We start from the raw sequence: 16,387 nt of genomic DNA, 5'->3' as shown, positions 1-16,387 counted from the left end.
TCCTGCTTCAACCACATTGACCTCCTTGTTCTACTTTAATATGCTAGACATACTTCTGTCTTAGGCCTGAGCACAGGCTATTTCCTTTGCCCATAATGCTTTTCTCCCAGAAATATGTGCATGGCTAACTACTTTATCTCCTTCAGTTTTATTCTGGTGTCACCTTCCCCCTGAGGAGCATGGTGTCTCAACTCCACACCAGTCTTCCCAGCCCAGAGTACCAGAGCTGGAAACAGGTGCCCACATAACATTCTGTCCACCAGGGAGAGACAAGAGTCTGCTAGAGACACAAGCACCCTATTAAAGGGACAACACAGAAAATATTGTTCATAGTCACTCCACTGGGCTCTGCAGCCACTCACCTTGAGTTCAGGTGGAGTGAAGGCAAAGTGGACTAGAGTCATGTGAGCAGAGACTGGGGTTTGTGGCTCTGGGGAGATAGCTGAATGGACAGTTGACAGGAACCCTGTGCTGAGCCTCTCTTCCATACCACAGAAGTCATCTTTCTTAAGTGGAGCACTCCCTTCCTATGGCATAAGCACGGGGCAATGCAATAGCCAAACCCTCTGGACTCCCTGTTGTCCCACCCTGTGGAGCTCATGCCCTGCTGAGGAGTCAGCTGCCTGGACCAGGGAGTAGAGGTCCAGGAAGATTTAGGGGTGTCAATGACTGAGTTGTGCGACTTTGGGGTAGGGGTCATTCCCCTCACTTTCCAGTGAATCTGATTGGTGCCTCCCACTCAAGGGAGATCTGCTAGCCCCATCCTCCAGGCTCCTGGCAGTCCCACCCTCCTGACTCCTGGTGGCCCCACCCTGCAGAGTGCGGGCTCCCCTGCAGGTCTGGGCAGAATCTAAGATAGGTTAAGTTGTGTGGCTCTGAGGTGGACCTACTTCTTCTCATCTTCTCCCAAGCTTGATTGGCACCTTTCCCTCACAGGAGATCCACTAGCTCTATTCTCACAACTCCACCCTGCTGAACTTGGGCTCCCAGCAGAATATGGGATATTCTGAGTTGTGTGGCTCTAGGACAGGGCCCATTTTCTCCCCACATGCCTGGCTGGTGCAGAGCCCTCCCTTCACAAAATCAAATCTTGGTCTGTTTGGGCCTGATAAACTCTGCTGGCATCACCCTGCTGATTCTCTGAGACACCACCACAAAGATCTGTGGGCACCCTGTAGGGGGCAGCTAGATTTGGTATACCTTCAGACATTTACTGAGTGACCTCAGACCCAGCACTGGCAATGAGATTGAACCTGTATTAATCTGGTGAACACCACTCGCCCCTACCTAAAATAGCGACTAGACAATTTTTCCATGAAACATGGGATTCACCAGTTCCCTAAGTCAGCCACATGACATTGTATCCAGCTTGTAAAGTCTCAGTTTGATTTCTTTGTCACTCACAGTAGGGCAGTATTTGACAGGGTTCCACACCTCATGGCTTTAGGATACAGTATTTTGGAAGTTTTACTAAACTGATAGTACACTTCTTGTAAACAGCAATGAAATTGCCTCATGCAAAAGAAAATTATCATTTCCTCCCAATTAGGGTGGTAAATATTGGCAGTGTTTCAAATGGTGGAAATCCAAGTCTTTGTTAGGTAGGGGAATGTAGGGAGTGGTTACAGGGTTAAGCCTCGGACTGACCTGCTGGCATAGCCGCAAACAAGTCCCAGCTTAGAGGGCACAGCCCTCTTAGCATAATTAAGCTTGATCTTGAGACTGCTCCCTAGATCTTTCCTGGTAGCTAATGTGCTGTGGGAGGTGCAGTGAGTTTCACAAAACAAGTGAAACTTACAAGGACATTGTAAATTACCTTGTTTACCTCTGACTATAAAATAAAGCATCAGCTTGCAGTCTGGATCTGTTCTGTGGTCTCAGTCATGCACAGAAGATCCACCTAGACCCAGCTTATTCTCTTTGTCTGTCTTTTCTTCATCCTTCGCTGGCCCTCCCTCAGGCTCACCGAACCCTTGACTGTGCTGGCGCAGCACAGGGGAATACAGGGATATCCCATCTGAAGACATGGGAATGATTAGATATACTTTTATGGCACCCAAGATTTAAAGAAAAGGTATGGGAGCTAATGTTTAAAAATAAACTGTAGTTTTTTATGGTACTAATTACTGGGATGTACACCTGAAACTAATATAATATTATATGTTAATTGTAATTTAAAAGTAAAACATGACTTAAATAAAAAAACAAACAGAAAATACATAATATTTGGAGTCTCTATTTTCTCTGAAATCTTTCTCTTTCACTGGACACCCCAATGCTGTATGGGGAACATGTGGCTCACTTCCCTGGCCATCAAAGTGTGGAGGTTATGAATGGTTGAACCAAACAGGGTCCAGAAAAATTTGAATCAGGATTCAAAAGGATTAGACACCACCTCTTATGCTGAAAAGACAGGTAGACATAGGAGATGAAGCTAACATTTTGGTTCAGCCATTTCTGTCATGAATATAGAAAAAGCCATCTGCAAGATGGAAAGAGGAGGAAAGCAGAATTTAGAGAGGGGCTGAGAAGAGTGAAAACATGGCTTCAGGGAGAGAGAAGGAGACTTGGGTCTATATGTCAAGATAGTTCCTGGCTCCATTCTCTTTGATACCAGCTGCTTTTCTTATCCCCAGATTATTTAGATTTCTGAATATCCTGGCAATTAACCCCCTTTTCTGGCTCATGTGACTTTGAATGAATTTCTACCCTTGCTGATCTGAAATGTTACTGTGCACATCAACTATAGAGCAATCTTCAGAGCAGTCAAATGATCTTGGAACCATTCCCAGAGCTGTGGTTAGTAGTAGTATCTGAAGCATCTGAAGGGGTTCTTAATAAGGGACAGTTCCTGAATTTAGGCTAATAGTTGGGTCTAATGCATTTTGACAACTTGCTACCATGACATTACACTTTTGATCAAATGGAAACCATAAGGAATTTTAGGTTAAACTACATTCAGTGCTAAATAGTTTTATTGAAACTTAAAGAAACTAAACATTTCAGAATGACATGATTAAAATCCATTTTGATGAATAAACCCACAGCAACTTTTTTATTTTTTTTACTTTCCCGTTAAAGCTCCACAGAAGGAAAGGGTTGAATACGGGGGTATTATAGTATTGAAGCACAAATTGAAGGCAAATGCTAGGCTTGTTCCTGATAAAAAGAAAAGAAAAAAACACACACAATATCAATGTCTTTTCTAGGACTTGTTTGGGAATGTGGGGATGTAGGTAGAGGGTGGGGAAAAGGGGATGTCACAGTTTCCAAACTAGCTCTTCAACAATTTCAAGCTCTAGCTAGTTAGCTATCAACATTAAATCAATTGACTCAAAGATCTGGAAAATTGCTGTTAGGTTAGGTTCCTAGGTAGATACTTTGCTTTTGTGTAAGTTATTCTTTGAATGCCCAGAAATGAAGTGATTGCTTCAGCTATAAAAAGTCAATAGATTCTCTTGGTATTGTCCTTTCATTTAGTAACTCATGTATTTCTTTGAAGATGCCATGAGTGCTCTCTAGATTCACCTTGAAAAGCAGTATTCCCAAATCCTTAAGAGCATAGAATCCAGAGCCAAAATGCTTAGAATTGACCCCGTCAAGGGTTTTGTGATCTCTGTGCCTCAGTTTCCTCATCCAGGAACAAATGAGTTAACATACTTAAGTCACATAGAATAGTGCATGGCAGGGAGCAAGCACTACCTAAGTATTAGCTTTGACATCTCTGAGTAGTTGGTGTTCTCTGTGGACACACCTTGAGAATAGTTTGACAATTCCACCAGCACTAATGTGGAGTGCACAGTAGGGTGGCTACTCACCGTGAATTTCTTCGGCCATGTATGTTGGAACCCCCTTGCACATGCCAACGATGGGTTTTCCAAACTTGTCCAGGTTGTCGACTTTGTCAGGGTTGATTGAGTATATCAGGCCTTTGGGAGGTGGTCCACCTGGTCCTTCACCCTGAACCTGAGTAGAGAGAAGACAGGGGAAAAGAAAGAGGGAGAATGAATGCTAAGCCCAGGTGGTTTGTTGAATTGAGGGGTGTGTACAAGACCAATAGGCAGTATTGCTTAACTGTAATTTTTCCATAATCAAAATGAAGAAGAAGCAATTGCTACTGTGCATGTCTCAGAATTTCTAAGTATCTCAAGGCATTTAGCTGGCGTGAAACCTCAGCTTCTCATATAAGCAGAAGTCTGAGGCTAAATTTATTCTGAACTTTGGGGCCTCATTTGATCATCTTCTATTTCTTGGATTGAGCTATATGATACCAGCTTCTGAGAGTGCTGTTAATTTATTTCTCTGCCTTATCAACGAAAGGGACCCATTTATCAGTTATAGGAATACAAACTCAGGCAAAAATTTGTAAAAATGATGGATTCCATCTCCCCAACCATCTCACCTGGGGTTGCCAGAGAAAATACAGGACATCGAGTTAAATTTGAATTTCAAATAAACAAGATATCATTTTTTTTTAGTATAGGTATGTCCCAAATATTGCATAGGACATACTTATCCTAAAACATTTTTCATCGCTTATCTAAAATTCAAACTTAACTGTGTATCCTCTATTTTTTTTTCTAAATCTAATATCCTTAACTCAATTCTGACAGAAAAAATGTCCTTGAAAAAGTGCTGAAAGCTCTCCTGGTTGTGAGCAGAGTTTTGTTTCTCTAACAGTCAATGTTAGATGTTCTGAGAACCTCTGTAGGGGCAGGTGCGTGCTACAGCTTTTTTTAAAAAATATATATTTCTTTATTGATTTCAGAGATGAAGGGAGAAGGAGAGAGAGATAGAAACATCAATGATGAGAGAGAATCATTGACCAGCTGCCTCCTGCACACCCCCCACTGAGGATCGAGCCCGAAACCCAGGCATGTGCCCCTGGCCGGAATTGAACCCAGGACCCCTCAGTCCACAGGCTGATGCTCTATCTACTGAGCCAACCCGGCCAGGGCAACGAGCCACAGCTTTTGAGCTTGGTGGCAGCTGCTTCTCCTCAGGAACTTACCAATTTCACTCCCCCTTTTGTGTTACATCTTACTGTGGTCAAGAGGGAATGATTGTGACCGTCTCATTTTTCTGGAGATCATAAGGTCTCCCCCGAACAAAACTAAAAAAGACTTTTATTTTTACCTTCTTTTCCTTGACCATTGCATCAAGGGCTTGAAGAGAGGGCATGGCACCCTTGTTCATTCTGTGCACAATGCATGACTTCTTACGGAAAACTCGGACTGCAGCGAAGCCCTGTTAGGAAGGTGGTAGGTAGTGAGGAGTATGTTCTCCAGGCAGCTTTTCTTGTCAAATCATTTTCCCAGCAGAGGGAAATGGAACTCTGAGATCATGATGAACTGGGATAAGAGTGCAGGATCTGGCCCTATTTTGCAATCCTATTTATCGCTAACATTTCTAAGGATAAACCACTAAATCTTTGAAGGGGCAGAGCCTGAGTGTCTAACTTACTGCTTTATCTTCAGGTTCTAGCATGGTAAGGGTCATTACATATGTCTGTTTTGCTGAAATAAACTTTAATACTATCCCATTTTAATCTCCTTTGATCTTTACATTTCAAGGAGGCAGGTAAGACAGGAAATAGTTTTCTAATTTATCAGATGATAAAACGAAACAAAAAAGAGTTGGCTTTTTGAAAGTACAAAGTTTGTTAAATACAGAGCTGATAATTGGACAATTGGGTCTTCTAACCAGAGCCAAGTGTTTTTTGCTTCCCTTGCCAATTAATATTATCATTTGCATTTCCTTTGGTCCTTTTGAATTACGAGTGAAATGCCAATTTTTATTTTTTAGAAGGAAATTGAAAACAGAATGAGATAGGCTATACTTTGGCAGCAGTAATATTGTGATGGCCTTTGATCATTATTGAGGGTATGTGCACGCAAAGCGAAAGGATGCTCATATTTGTCTTAGAGCCCTACTAACCCCTTGAGCATAGTGGATTCTACTTACTGTTCATTGGTTTGAAATTTAACTGATTGTGGGAAACTTATTAACAGCAGTTGTATCTAGGGGGTGAAACTAGGTGAGCAAAATGGGCACTTTTACTTATAACTATGCTTATGTGCAGTTAGAATTTACTTTTTATGGTGAGCAGGCAATTTATTTTATTTTTTTAGTTAAAAAAGAAACCTCGTATTTGTAAAGAATGGAAATAGCATGTTGGCTACCTACAGTTTTGTAATCCAAGATCATATTCCAGGAGTCCAATCCATCATTGTCGTCAATATTGGCCACGTTTTGTTCACTGTTGACACTCACTGACGGCTGTCCACTTCCATCACTGTTGTTTTCGCCGCTGTTGACATTCTGAAATGTGTGAGAAATTGATAATGCTTTAATACCACATTTCTTTTGCAAATACATTTTGGTAACACTTTAAAGGTGAGACTTACATATTCAGCAAGGGCAGGAGCCAGGAGGACACCAAGAAGTCCAGCAAAGAAAATCTGAAATCACAAATAACATTGGTCTCCGGTCACATGGCAACACAATGTCCTCTTATTTCTTTCTCTACCCAAGCTCATAGAAAAGATTTACTAATTTTACTACTCTGTTGAGTATGCTCTCTTTTCTTCTTTGCCCTGGTATATTTTTAACCATAGAAAGTTTTAATGATAATGTAGAATTATAGGTTAATTACTTACAGTAATTATTTTGTTAATTATGTTGTGATATATAGTTTTACAATTTTTAATGTAGGTCTTGTGAAAAAATTAGTAAAGTGTTGATATATTAAAAAATAAAATTGAAAATTAACGATATGATCTGAAAATGGTTATAAGTTCTGAGAATCACATCTGAAAATGATTTGTTACTTTCCCTATTTGATATGAATGCCTTCTTGCCTACCTTCCTAGACCCCCTAATAGCAGAAGTAGTCTTTTTAATTTTTAAAAGCAATAGATTAGTAAACAGGTTGAATACTGGCGCTGAGAGGCAAAGGATGGAATGCCTGGCTGTCAAGTATGGTTAGCATAAGGGGAGTTAGTAACTGTCCCAGGGTACCTGGGTTAGTCACTTATCACTGGGTCCATGATACTGCTTGTCATAACACAGCGTTTTATGCAGGGTGCCTGATTCTGAGTACCTATTCTCATTTCCTTTACCTGGGACAAAATGGTTTGAGAACTGCACTGGTAATATTTTATTTGCTTAACTTTTCTCCTGATAGCTTAGGAAGAAAGTAAAAATTAGCCTCCAAAAAAAAAAAAGTGTCAAGAGATGAAAGAAATTTTAGAGAGGACTAGTACAATGCAGTCTTTTCACAGATCAGGAAATTGAGCTTTAGACGTTACTTAAGTGACTTGACCAAGTTTGTATTGGCCAGGGTTCTATCCCTTGTTCATTGCAGAACCAGGAAAGATCCAGATATGACCTCTTGAAAAAACAAACAAACACGAAGTTTGTGGTTTCTGGAACTTATTTCTAGATAATGATTTTATACTCCATTATGAAGCAGAGTCTGCTGTAATAAATTTTAGTATTTAGTATGTTGAAACATGAAAGCACTCATCTGATTCTAGCCTCATACTGCTGTTATAAAACACACATGATACCACCAGTTGTTTTGGCAGAATTTTGTGGTCCACCTGCTGTACTCCTAGCCCTTTATCTGGAACCACAGGTGAAATGCTGTACTAGTTCATGCATCAGGTGTTTTCATGAATAAATGACTCTAGACAGGGTCCTGGGCAAGCCTCTCTGACTTGGAGATCCATTTGACAGCAGAGAATGTGCCAGTAAGTCTCTCCCTCATTTGTTTTGATAAGATGCCTTTTATCTTGCCTGAACATACTTAGGAGTTTTGGTAAAAGAGGGAGTTAAGAAAGAGGGGAAAGATCAGACATTTTCAAGGATTAGGGACTGCTTGCTCTTTGCCCAGTCTTAAATCAGGAGATCTGGAAAGTAATTTTATTAAAGATAGCATGGTATAAGATTCTCAGACAGCTGTTTAATCCCAGTATAACTATCCTTTTTATAGAGCTGCTTATAAATATCACAATTCTGTGAAAATAAAAGACAAATATTTTTAAAACAAAATTTTCCAGTATGGTGATACTAGAGGCCCGGTGCACGAAAAATCATGCACTCATGGGGGTTGGGGGGTCCTCAGCCTGGCCTGTGCCCTCTTGCAGTCTGGGATCCCTCAGGGGATGTCCACCTGCTGGCTTAGGCCCGCTCCAAGGGCCTAAGCCTCAGTCAGTCATCCATAGCGCTGCCGAGGAGGTAGGAGAGACTCCCGCCACCACCGCTGCTGTACTCGCAGCCATCAGCCTGGCTTGTAGCTGAGCGGAGCTCCCCCTGTGGGAGTGCACGGACCACCAGGGAGCAGCTCCTGCATTGAGCGTCTGCCCCTGGTGGTCAGTGAACGTCATAGTGACCTGTTGTTCCGGTCGTTTTGCCATTAGAGTCAATTTGCATATTACCCTTTTATTATATAGGATTGTTGTAAGAAGCAGATGCTCTTAGCTCAAAATGTGGACAGTCTCCTATTATAAAGTAATAAATTCAAAAGAAAATTTCTACTCACTGTGAACTTCATCTTGACTTCACCAGAGCGATGGAGTGGAGAAGACAGGCATGGAATCAGACAAGAAGTTCTCTCATATTTGTACTTGACTAGCTTTACTCAAAGTAGGTGTGACCAGGTGGAGTCAAAGACTTATCTTCCTTCATTTCCCATATCCGTGCCATAATCCAGTGTAGCAAGAAGCCTTTGGAATATCTACCTGGTTAGCAAGGCACTTTGACATGGAGTTCATCTGACTCATCATTTGTTGAAGTTGAAGATATCGTAACAAACTCAATATGATTTATGATAACTTATGAAGTGCGGGTGTGGGTATTTTATATATTGATATTCCAGATTCAGAAAAGGAATAATCCCTAAAATCAAACAAGATCACAGATAAGAAACTGTGGACACATTGGGCCTTCCAGGGAGCATGTGTGAATGTGCGAATGACTTCATTCCTGTAAGAATGTGAGAATGACTTCATCTCCTTACCTTTACCTGAACCCGTTGTAATGGTTTTGCTTAGGCTAAACATGTTCTATTAGCTAACCCCACCAAACCTACTCCCTTTTCTGCAGTCCTAAGCTCTCTCCATGATAGTACCATGCATTTGGTTGGACAATCTGTGGGCTGTCTTCAGCCTATTCTTATGACCACCTCGTCCCATTAGTTACTCAACCTTGTCATTTCATCTTAGAAATGTCTCTTGCTCTTTCGTGGCGCCTCCAAGGCAGACGGCTGCCTCAGGATGAAGCTGAACATCTCTTTCCCAGCCACTAGCTGCCAGAAACTCACTGATGTGGATGATGCATGCAAACTTCATACCTTTTATGAGAAGTGTATGGACACAGAAGTTGCTGCTAACACACTGGGTGGAAAATGGAAGGGTTATGTCAGTGATGGCGAACCTATGACACGCGTGTCAGCACTGACACGCGTAGCCATTTCTGATGACACGCGGCCGCTGAGGCGGCCGCATGCCGAGGATGAAACATTTGCTGCTCCTGAGGATGAAACATTTGCAAAATAATGTTTTTTCCTCAAAATCACACACTACCCGAGTTATGCTCAGTTTTTTGGCGAAGTTTGACACACCAAGCTCAAAAGGTTGCCCATCACTGGGTTATGTGGTTTGAATTAGTAGTGGGAATGTCAAACAAGATTTCCCCTTGAAGCAGGTGTCTTGACCCATGGCCGTGTCCTCCTGCTGCTGAGTAAGGGGCATCTCTGTTATAGATCATGGAGGACTGGAGAGATCGTAAATCTCTCAGGGTTGCATTGTGAATGCCAGTCTCAGTGTTCTCAGCTTGGTCATTGTAAAAAAAAGGGGGAAAATATTCCTGGTCTCACCGATACTACTGTGCCTTGTCACCTGGGGCCCCAAAGAGCTAGCAGAATATGCAAACTTTTCAATCTCTCTAAAGAAGATGGCATCCACCAATATGTTGCGAGAAAGCCCCTAAACAAAGAGGGCAAGAAACCTAGGCCCAAAGCACCCAAGCTTCAGTGTTTCATTACTCCACACGTTCTGCAACACAAACGTGAGCGTATCATTCTAGAGAAACAACATACTAAGAAAAATAAGGACGAGGCCACAGAATATGCTAAACTTCTGCCAAGGGAAGGAAGGAGACTGAAGAAAAATGCCAGTAACAGCCCTGGCCAGGTGGTTCATTGGTGAACCAAATTGTCCTGTGCACCAAAAGGTTGCAGAGTCGATACCCAGTCAGGACACTTATGAGAGGCAATCAATGACTTCCAGGGTCTTTTATAATAAGGTTCCCAAAGCCTTCCAAGCTGTATCTGTCAGTCTCCACCATGTAGTACATTCTAGCTACACCAGAGTTCCCATCATTCTTGGAACCCTCAGGATGTTCCATGCCATTCTCTCACCCTGGAGTACCAACCCCTTGCCTTTCTTTTTTTTAAATTAAATTTATAGAGGTGACATTGGTTAACATGAACATATAGGTTTCAGGTATGGGTTTCTAGGTTACAAGATTTATCCTTGCCTTTCTTGAATTGGTAAACTGCCACTCATTTTTCAAGGCCCAGCTCAATACCACTGCTTCTCAATTTTCCTGGAGCTATAAAAGAAATTTCTGTCCCTTTATTGACTTATAGATAATTTATTTGACAAAAATTATGATAAAATAATAAAAAAATATTTTCATCAAATACAAAGAGTAGAAAATGTCACTGGCAAACAAAGGAGGTGAATTTAAGTTGTATTTTTTTCCTGTTCTTTCCTACAAATTTAAGGTGGTAAATCAAATTGCTGAAGAGGAAAACTTTATTTCATTAATCATTGATCTATATATTTCCCCTTTGGATACCTCCTTGAGCTCATGATTATCTTTCTATGTGTGCACTAGAGGCCCAGTGCATGAAATTCATGCACAGGTGGGGTCCCTAGGCCTGGCCAGCCATCAGGGCTGATCAGGGCCTTCCAGCTGCTGGTCAGGGACTTCCTTTGTTCTGCGCTGCCCCCTGGTGGTCAGCACACATCATAGCGAGCAATTGAACTCCTGGTCTCCTGGTCAAACTCCCAAGGGGACAATTTGCATATTAGGCTTTTATATAGAGAGATTGTAGTCACGGCATGTGGTTACATGGTGATAAAGCTTGATTCACTACCAATAGCTCTATCACAATGTTGGCCTGGGTGGTAAGATTTTATTTGTTTTAAATGTGTCCACAAATTTCTTTCAAATTCACTCTTTAGCTGTGAAAGATCAATGAGCCTGGGGTGGGAGGCAGACATGTGAAGAGGTGTTCATCTGCTTTGGGAACTGTCACATGGCTTCAAAGTCAAAAAGAATGTTTGGCATGGTGCCTTTCCACTCAGCCACGAGTAGTCGTTTTAGTACACGGGCGCAGTACCTAGAGCACTTTGTGCCTGTCATACCTTACCAAGGACTTGAGGTTGACATTTTCTACAGTGAGCCTGTGAATGGTCCATGACAAATAGATAGAGTGCAGGATCCAATAATCCCTCTGTTAGAGATCGACAATGCACTTTCACATATCAAATGTACTTAGAAATCTGTAGGGGAGAAATCCATGTCACGCTGTTTCATCCAGATTCTCCTCAATTTAAGTTTCCATAGCCCCCAGTTGCTTTTCCTTTCCCTTTTATTAATTTATTTTTTCCAACACACATTAACATCCCTGGGGGACATGTGCTACTTCTGAGGTTGCACCCTGGATTTGAAAATCTATTTGGGGAACTACTTATTGGAACTAGAAGCCAGGAGACTTAGATTCTATTGTGCTTTCTTCGTTCAGTAAGTCTTTATTACCCTCTCTGGGTCAAAGAGAAAAAAATTCCTTCTTTATATAATATTGTTATTTCAGTGGGTCCAAAAATCAGAAGACCCTCTTCCTCTGTTCTTTGTGTGCCACATGTATGAATGTGTGCTCGTGAGTGTGAGAGGGTGAGTGGGGGTAAGGTGGATGGTCACCTCTTACCTCAACCCTTGTCTCTCATCCAAGGCCAAAAGTATTAAGGAAGCATGAGCAAGACCCTTGCTTGCTCTCACACTGAGAGTATGTTTTGATGCTTCTTGTCCCATAGGAGAAAGACAGAATATATCCATATTTGTTTTTGTCACCTCCATAGAACCTAGAATATGCTGGCACATATATGATGCTCAATAGGCCTGATTTTAAAAATTGTAATTGCAGCCCAGCTGGGTGCAGCTCAGTAGTTGAGCCTTGACTCAGGAACCAAGAGGTCACCAGTTTGATTCCTGGTCCCAATGGAGGCACCTGATCAATGGTTCTCTCTCATTACTGATTTTTCTATCTCTCTCTCCCTTCATCTCTGAAATCAATAAGAATATATTTAAAAAAAATTGTAATTGCATAAAAGAGATGCTTAAGCTAGACAATAAAAATGAACTATATTAATTTATGAGTTTTGGAGCTAGTGGGAGGGGTGCTGACCTATATTGACTAGTATGATGCATCAAGGGAGTCCCAGGAGATGGTGTGGCCCCAGTGACCCACGGTCAGTGTGGGGCAAACCAGCTCCTGAGTCAATAGAGCCTGCTCTGCTCACAGAGCTTGATGTGGGGCCATGCCAAGAAGCCTATGGTCATTTTATCTCCCAGCACACACACCCAAGGCCTCACTTTCCCCACACCCTGTCATGTCGAACTGGGTGGGAACTCCCTTAGTGTGGAACAAATGGAATACAGCCCACATATAATATGCTCATGCTATAGATCTGTAAATCTGGAGGGCCTTTAGCGCTTTCAGACTTTTCTCCGAGTGGAAGGGAATATCTCTGTGCAGGGCACTTTTTCATCATTAAATAACCTTATTCAAATTACCTCTCCTGTGTAGACATGGTATTGGGCTGGCTTTGCAGTCAGCTATGAGGCCCTTAGTAATCTCATCTTCCCTTTAATTCTTGTGCTGTTTCTGATATTCAGGACTCTAATTAATTTGCTTCAGTATAGAAGCCTGTTCAGGCAGAGATTTTATCTCAGTCTCTTTGCCTTTATTATTGTTTTCCTGAGCATCCTCTGCATCAATTTGAAGACCCTTGGGATGGTATCAAGTCAGGTGGTTCATTGTGTGGTGTGAACACATTTTGTCATCTCAGGGGAACTTTTGTCTCAGCTAGTCATCTTGGTTTATTAGCTTGTAGCTAAGACTCCAATTACAGTTACATCCTATGGCTACAGCTTCCAGGGCTTATAGCTGTGATGTACTTGTATCAATGATGTCCAAAAGAATAGCAATAGGAACATGTATATGAACATTTTAATAATTATTGCTAGAAAGCTTCTAATTCCAGAAAATCCATGCCTAGTACATTATTGTTTTTGTATAGGAGAGAAATGATCTAATATCAGCCAAGTGGAACAAGCTCTTTCCTGTGCATTGCAGAGTCCTCTCCTTTCTCTGTTTCCTCTGGGACCATTGTCATCCAAAATATAGACAATGCTGCCTTTCTGTTGCTGCTTGTCTATCTGCCCAATTGCATTTGCCAAACTTTTTGGATCCTCCCTTACCCCAAGGCAACTAAACTGGAAAAGTCTTGCTTAAAGAAGGTCTCCTGAGTGATGATTTCATTTATATAAAATATATGAAAGTAGAGATAAACAGAATGTTAAACAATTGAACTTGGCTGAGTACTTCCATTCTGAAAAGGGTGTGGAGAGATATGAGAAAGGAAAATCACAAAGTAATAGCAATATGTTGCTTTATAATTATCTCACAGCTCATTCAGAAACAAGAGCACTTATTCCTTGTTTAGTGTTCATTGTGAAGCAGGTTAGAGAAGATGGTGCAAAAGCACTCATGCTTAAGGTGCATTTCTTCAACCATGGCAGCCACTCCTGGAAAGGGCAAAATATTCCGGGAAGGATATTGGATTCTCAGAGGGGCCTCAGGGAATTTTGAGCTTCCAGGTTTATTTTTTAATTAGCAGCAAGCCACCAGGCTCCAGCAAATGCGATGCCCCAGCTAAGCACAAGTGCTGCAGAAGAGTAAAGATGTGAAACAGCCAGTACTCATACTCCAGAGTCCTGAAATCTACATCTGAGACAGGCTAGCTTCATGAACACTTGGCCAGTGTCTTCACAGGGCTCATGCTCAGAAGAGAGACCCATGGGCTTGAGTTCAGTGCTTTGCCGGCGGCATCTTGAAATTCATCTTGAAGTTCTTAATAATTTTATTTTTGAATTTGTGTTTTGTAAGTCAAGTCTGATCAGACAATGGCGCATGCACTGGGACTTGGAGCTGTGGCTCATGAGTGATCCCACCTTCTGCCTCTCCCCACCTCCCTGAATAGACCTCTACCTGCACTGGTGGGGCCTGGGTGCAGGTGCAGGAAGCGTCAAGGTGTAACACATACACCTATATGATGAGTCACAGGGTGAGGCCAGGTGGTGTGAACTTGGGGTTCAGTGGCTGTGAGGAGACCAACTTACAACATTCTTAACTCTCTCAGATTCACCTTTATGGTTCTGAAATATCTCAGTTAATCATAATTAGATAGAGACAAATTGAGTCAGAATGATTTCACTTATCAAGAAACTACAACTTGCTACACACTGAGCTTGAGATAGTACATGGATTTAATTCTCCCCAATAGCCGCTTGAAACTTCCCTTTCTCCCTGGCCTTTGTGCTTAGGTGTATCCTTGCGTGTCAGAGGCCCTTTTCTCTTTCTCATAGCTGTGTGGTGTGTCCAACACCCTTGAGCTCCTCCCAGTAAATTAATATTTTAGTTGTTGGCCATGGGTGTTTCTCTAGAAAAGCAATCACTTGATTTCTTTTTGGTAATTGGCACACCTTTAAATTTGATTTGGTCTCTTCATAAAGGAATATAAGGCACACATAAAAGGAGATACCTAAACACATATGTATATTTAAGAAATGTAGACACCATTTATTGTTTAAAATTTTATGATTCACCTTAAAATAGGTTGATGGTATATACAGATGATGTGTGATGGACATCTTATATATCTATTATGCTATGAGTCTTCTGTGACAGAACTCATATTTCTTGTGTCTAACATAGTTACTGTCACATGATTAGGGCTCAATTAAGGATGAGCTCAATTGAAATACAGGTACAAAATAGATTCTACTAGTTTTGGCCATTTTCCTCAAATCTAGAAGAGGTTATACAATTTCCTCTCTATTATTGAATGGGAGGTAAAAAAAAGAAAAGAATTTAAACTAAAAAATAGTATCCCACCTGCAATAGTATCAGTGGGATTCAGCTTTTCTTGTCTGTAGTAATGTTCTCCCATCTTCCTTTTAGCCACTGTTCAAAATGTTTGCCAATCTATCCAAGTTCTTTATGTCAGCTGATCAGGAAAGCAGCTCATAGAAATTTGTAGAAAGCTTGAAAATTTATCAAGAAAAAATGATTACCGGGTGGCTCAGTTGGTTGGAGTGTCGTCCCATACACCAAAAGTTTTCGGGTTCCATCCTAGTCAGGGTAGATACGGGAGGTAACCAATCTATGTTTCTTTCTCACATTGATCTCTCTCTTTCTCTTACTCTGTGTCTCTTTCTCTCTAAAATCAATAACTATCATAGGGTGAGAACCAAAAAAATGAGTGACACATTATTCTATTATGCAAAAATAATTAGTTAACTTTTTAGTATATTTCCTTTTCATTTCTTTTGAGACTTCTTTGATCCACATGTTATGCAGAAGTATATTATTTTGTCTCCAAATATTTTGGAATTTTCCAGTTATCTTTCTGTTATTGATATATAATTTAATTCAATTGTGGGCTGAGTAATGTCCTGTTATTTCTATTATTTTAAATTATTAAGATGTGTTTTATGGCCCAGGATGTGGTCATAGCTTGGAGAATGTTCCACATGAGCTTGTTCCATGTTCTTCTGTTGCTGAATGAAGTATTCTACGTCTGTTAGATCCAATTGATTGATGGTATTCTTTAGTTCAACTATATTCATATTGATTTTATGCCTATTTGATCTATCAGTTACTGAACAGAAATAGTGAAGTCTCCAGCCAGAATAGTAGGTCTCTATTTCTCATTGCAGTTCTGTTAGTTTTGCCTCATGTTTTTCTGATACTCTGTTGTTAGGTGAGTGTATATTAAGGATTATTATATCTCCTGGAGAATTGGCCCCTTTATCATGATGTAATGCCTCTCTATCCAATTTCATTGATTTCTGCTCTTTGTTATTTGTTGCATTGTGCTTGCTTTGGGTTTAATTTGATACTTGTTTTCGGGTTTCTTTTTTTTTTCTTTTCCTCTAATTCTCACCTGGGTATATGTTTTCATTGATTTTTAGAGAGAAGGGGAGGGGGGAGGGGGGGGGAAACACCCAAACAAACACATCAATGTGAGAG

The 16,387-nt window shown here is 41.0% G+C and overlaps 1 protein-coding gene across 1 annotated transcript; it reads right to left on the bottom strand.

The window, feature by feature from the left end:
- Nucleotides 1–3,064: 3,064 nt before the first annotated feature.
- GKN1 (gastrokine 1) lies at nt 3,065–8,557 on the bottom strand (the record flags this gene model as incomplete). The annotated part of the gene is made up of 6 exons (XM_079791637.1): nt 3,065–3,159; nt 3,819–3,966; nt 5,137–5,247; nt 6,187–6,321; nt 6,408–6,461; nt 8,546–8,557. 6 exons carry the CDS (start codon nt 8,555–8,557, stop codon nt 3,065–3,067), a joined length of 555 nt encoding a protein of 184 aa, XP_079647763.1.
- Between the last annotated feature and the right edge of the window lie 7,830 nt (nt 8,558–16,387).

The sequence above is a fragment of the Cnephaeus nilssonii genome (assembly GCF_951640355.1).
Source record: "Cnephaeus nilssonii genome assembly, chromosome: 15".
NCBI classification, from domain to species: domain Eukaryota; kingdom Metazoa; phylum Chordata; class Mammalia; order Chiroptera; family Vespertilionidae; genus Cnephaeus; species Cnephaeus nilssonii.
Note: the sequence above shows the minus strand (reverse complement) of the source record. Positions and strands in the feature narration are given on the sequence as shown.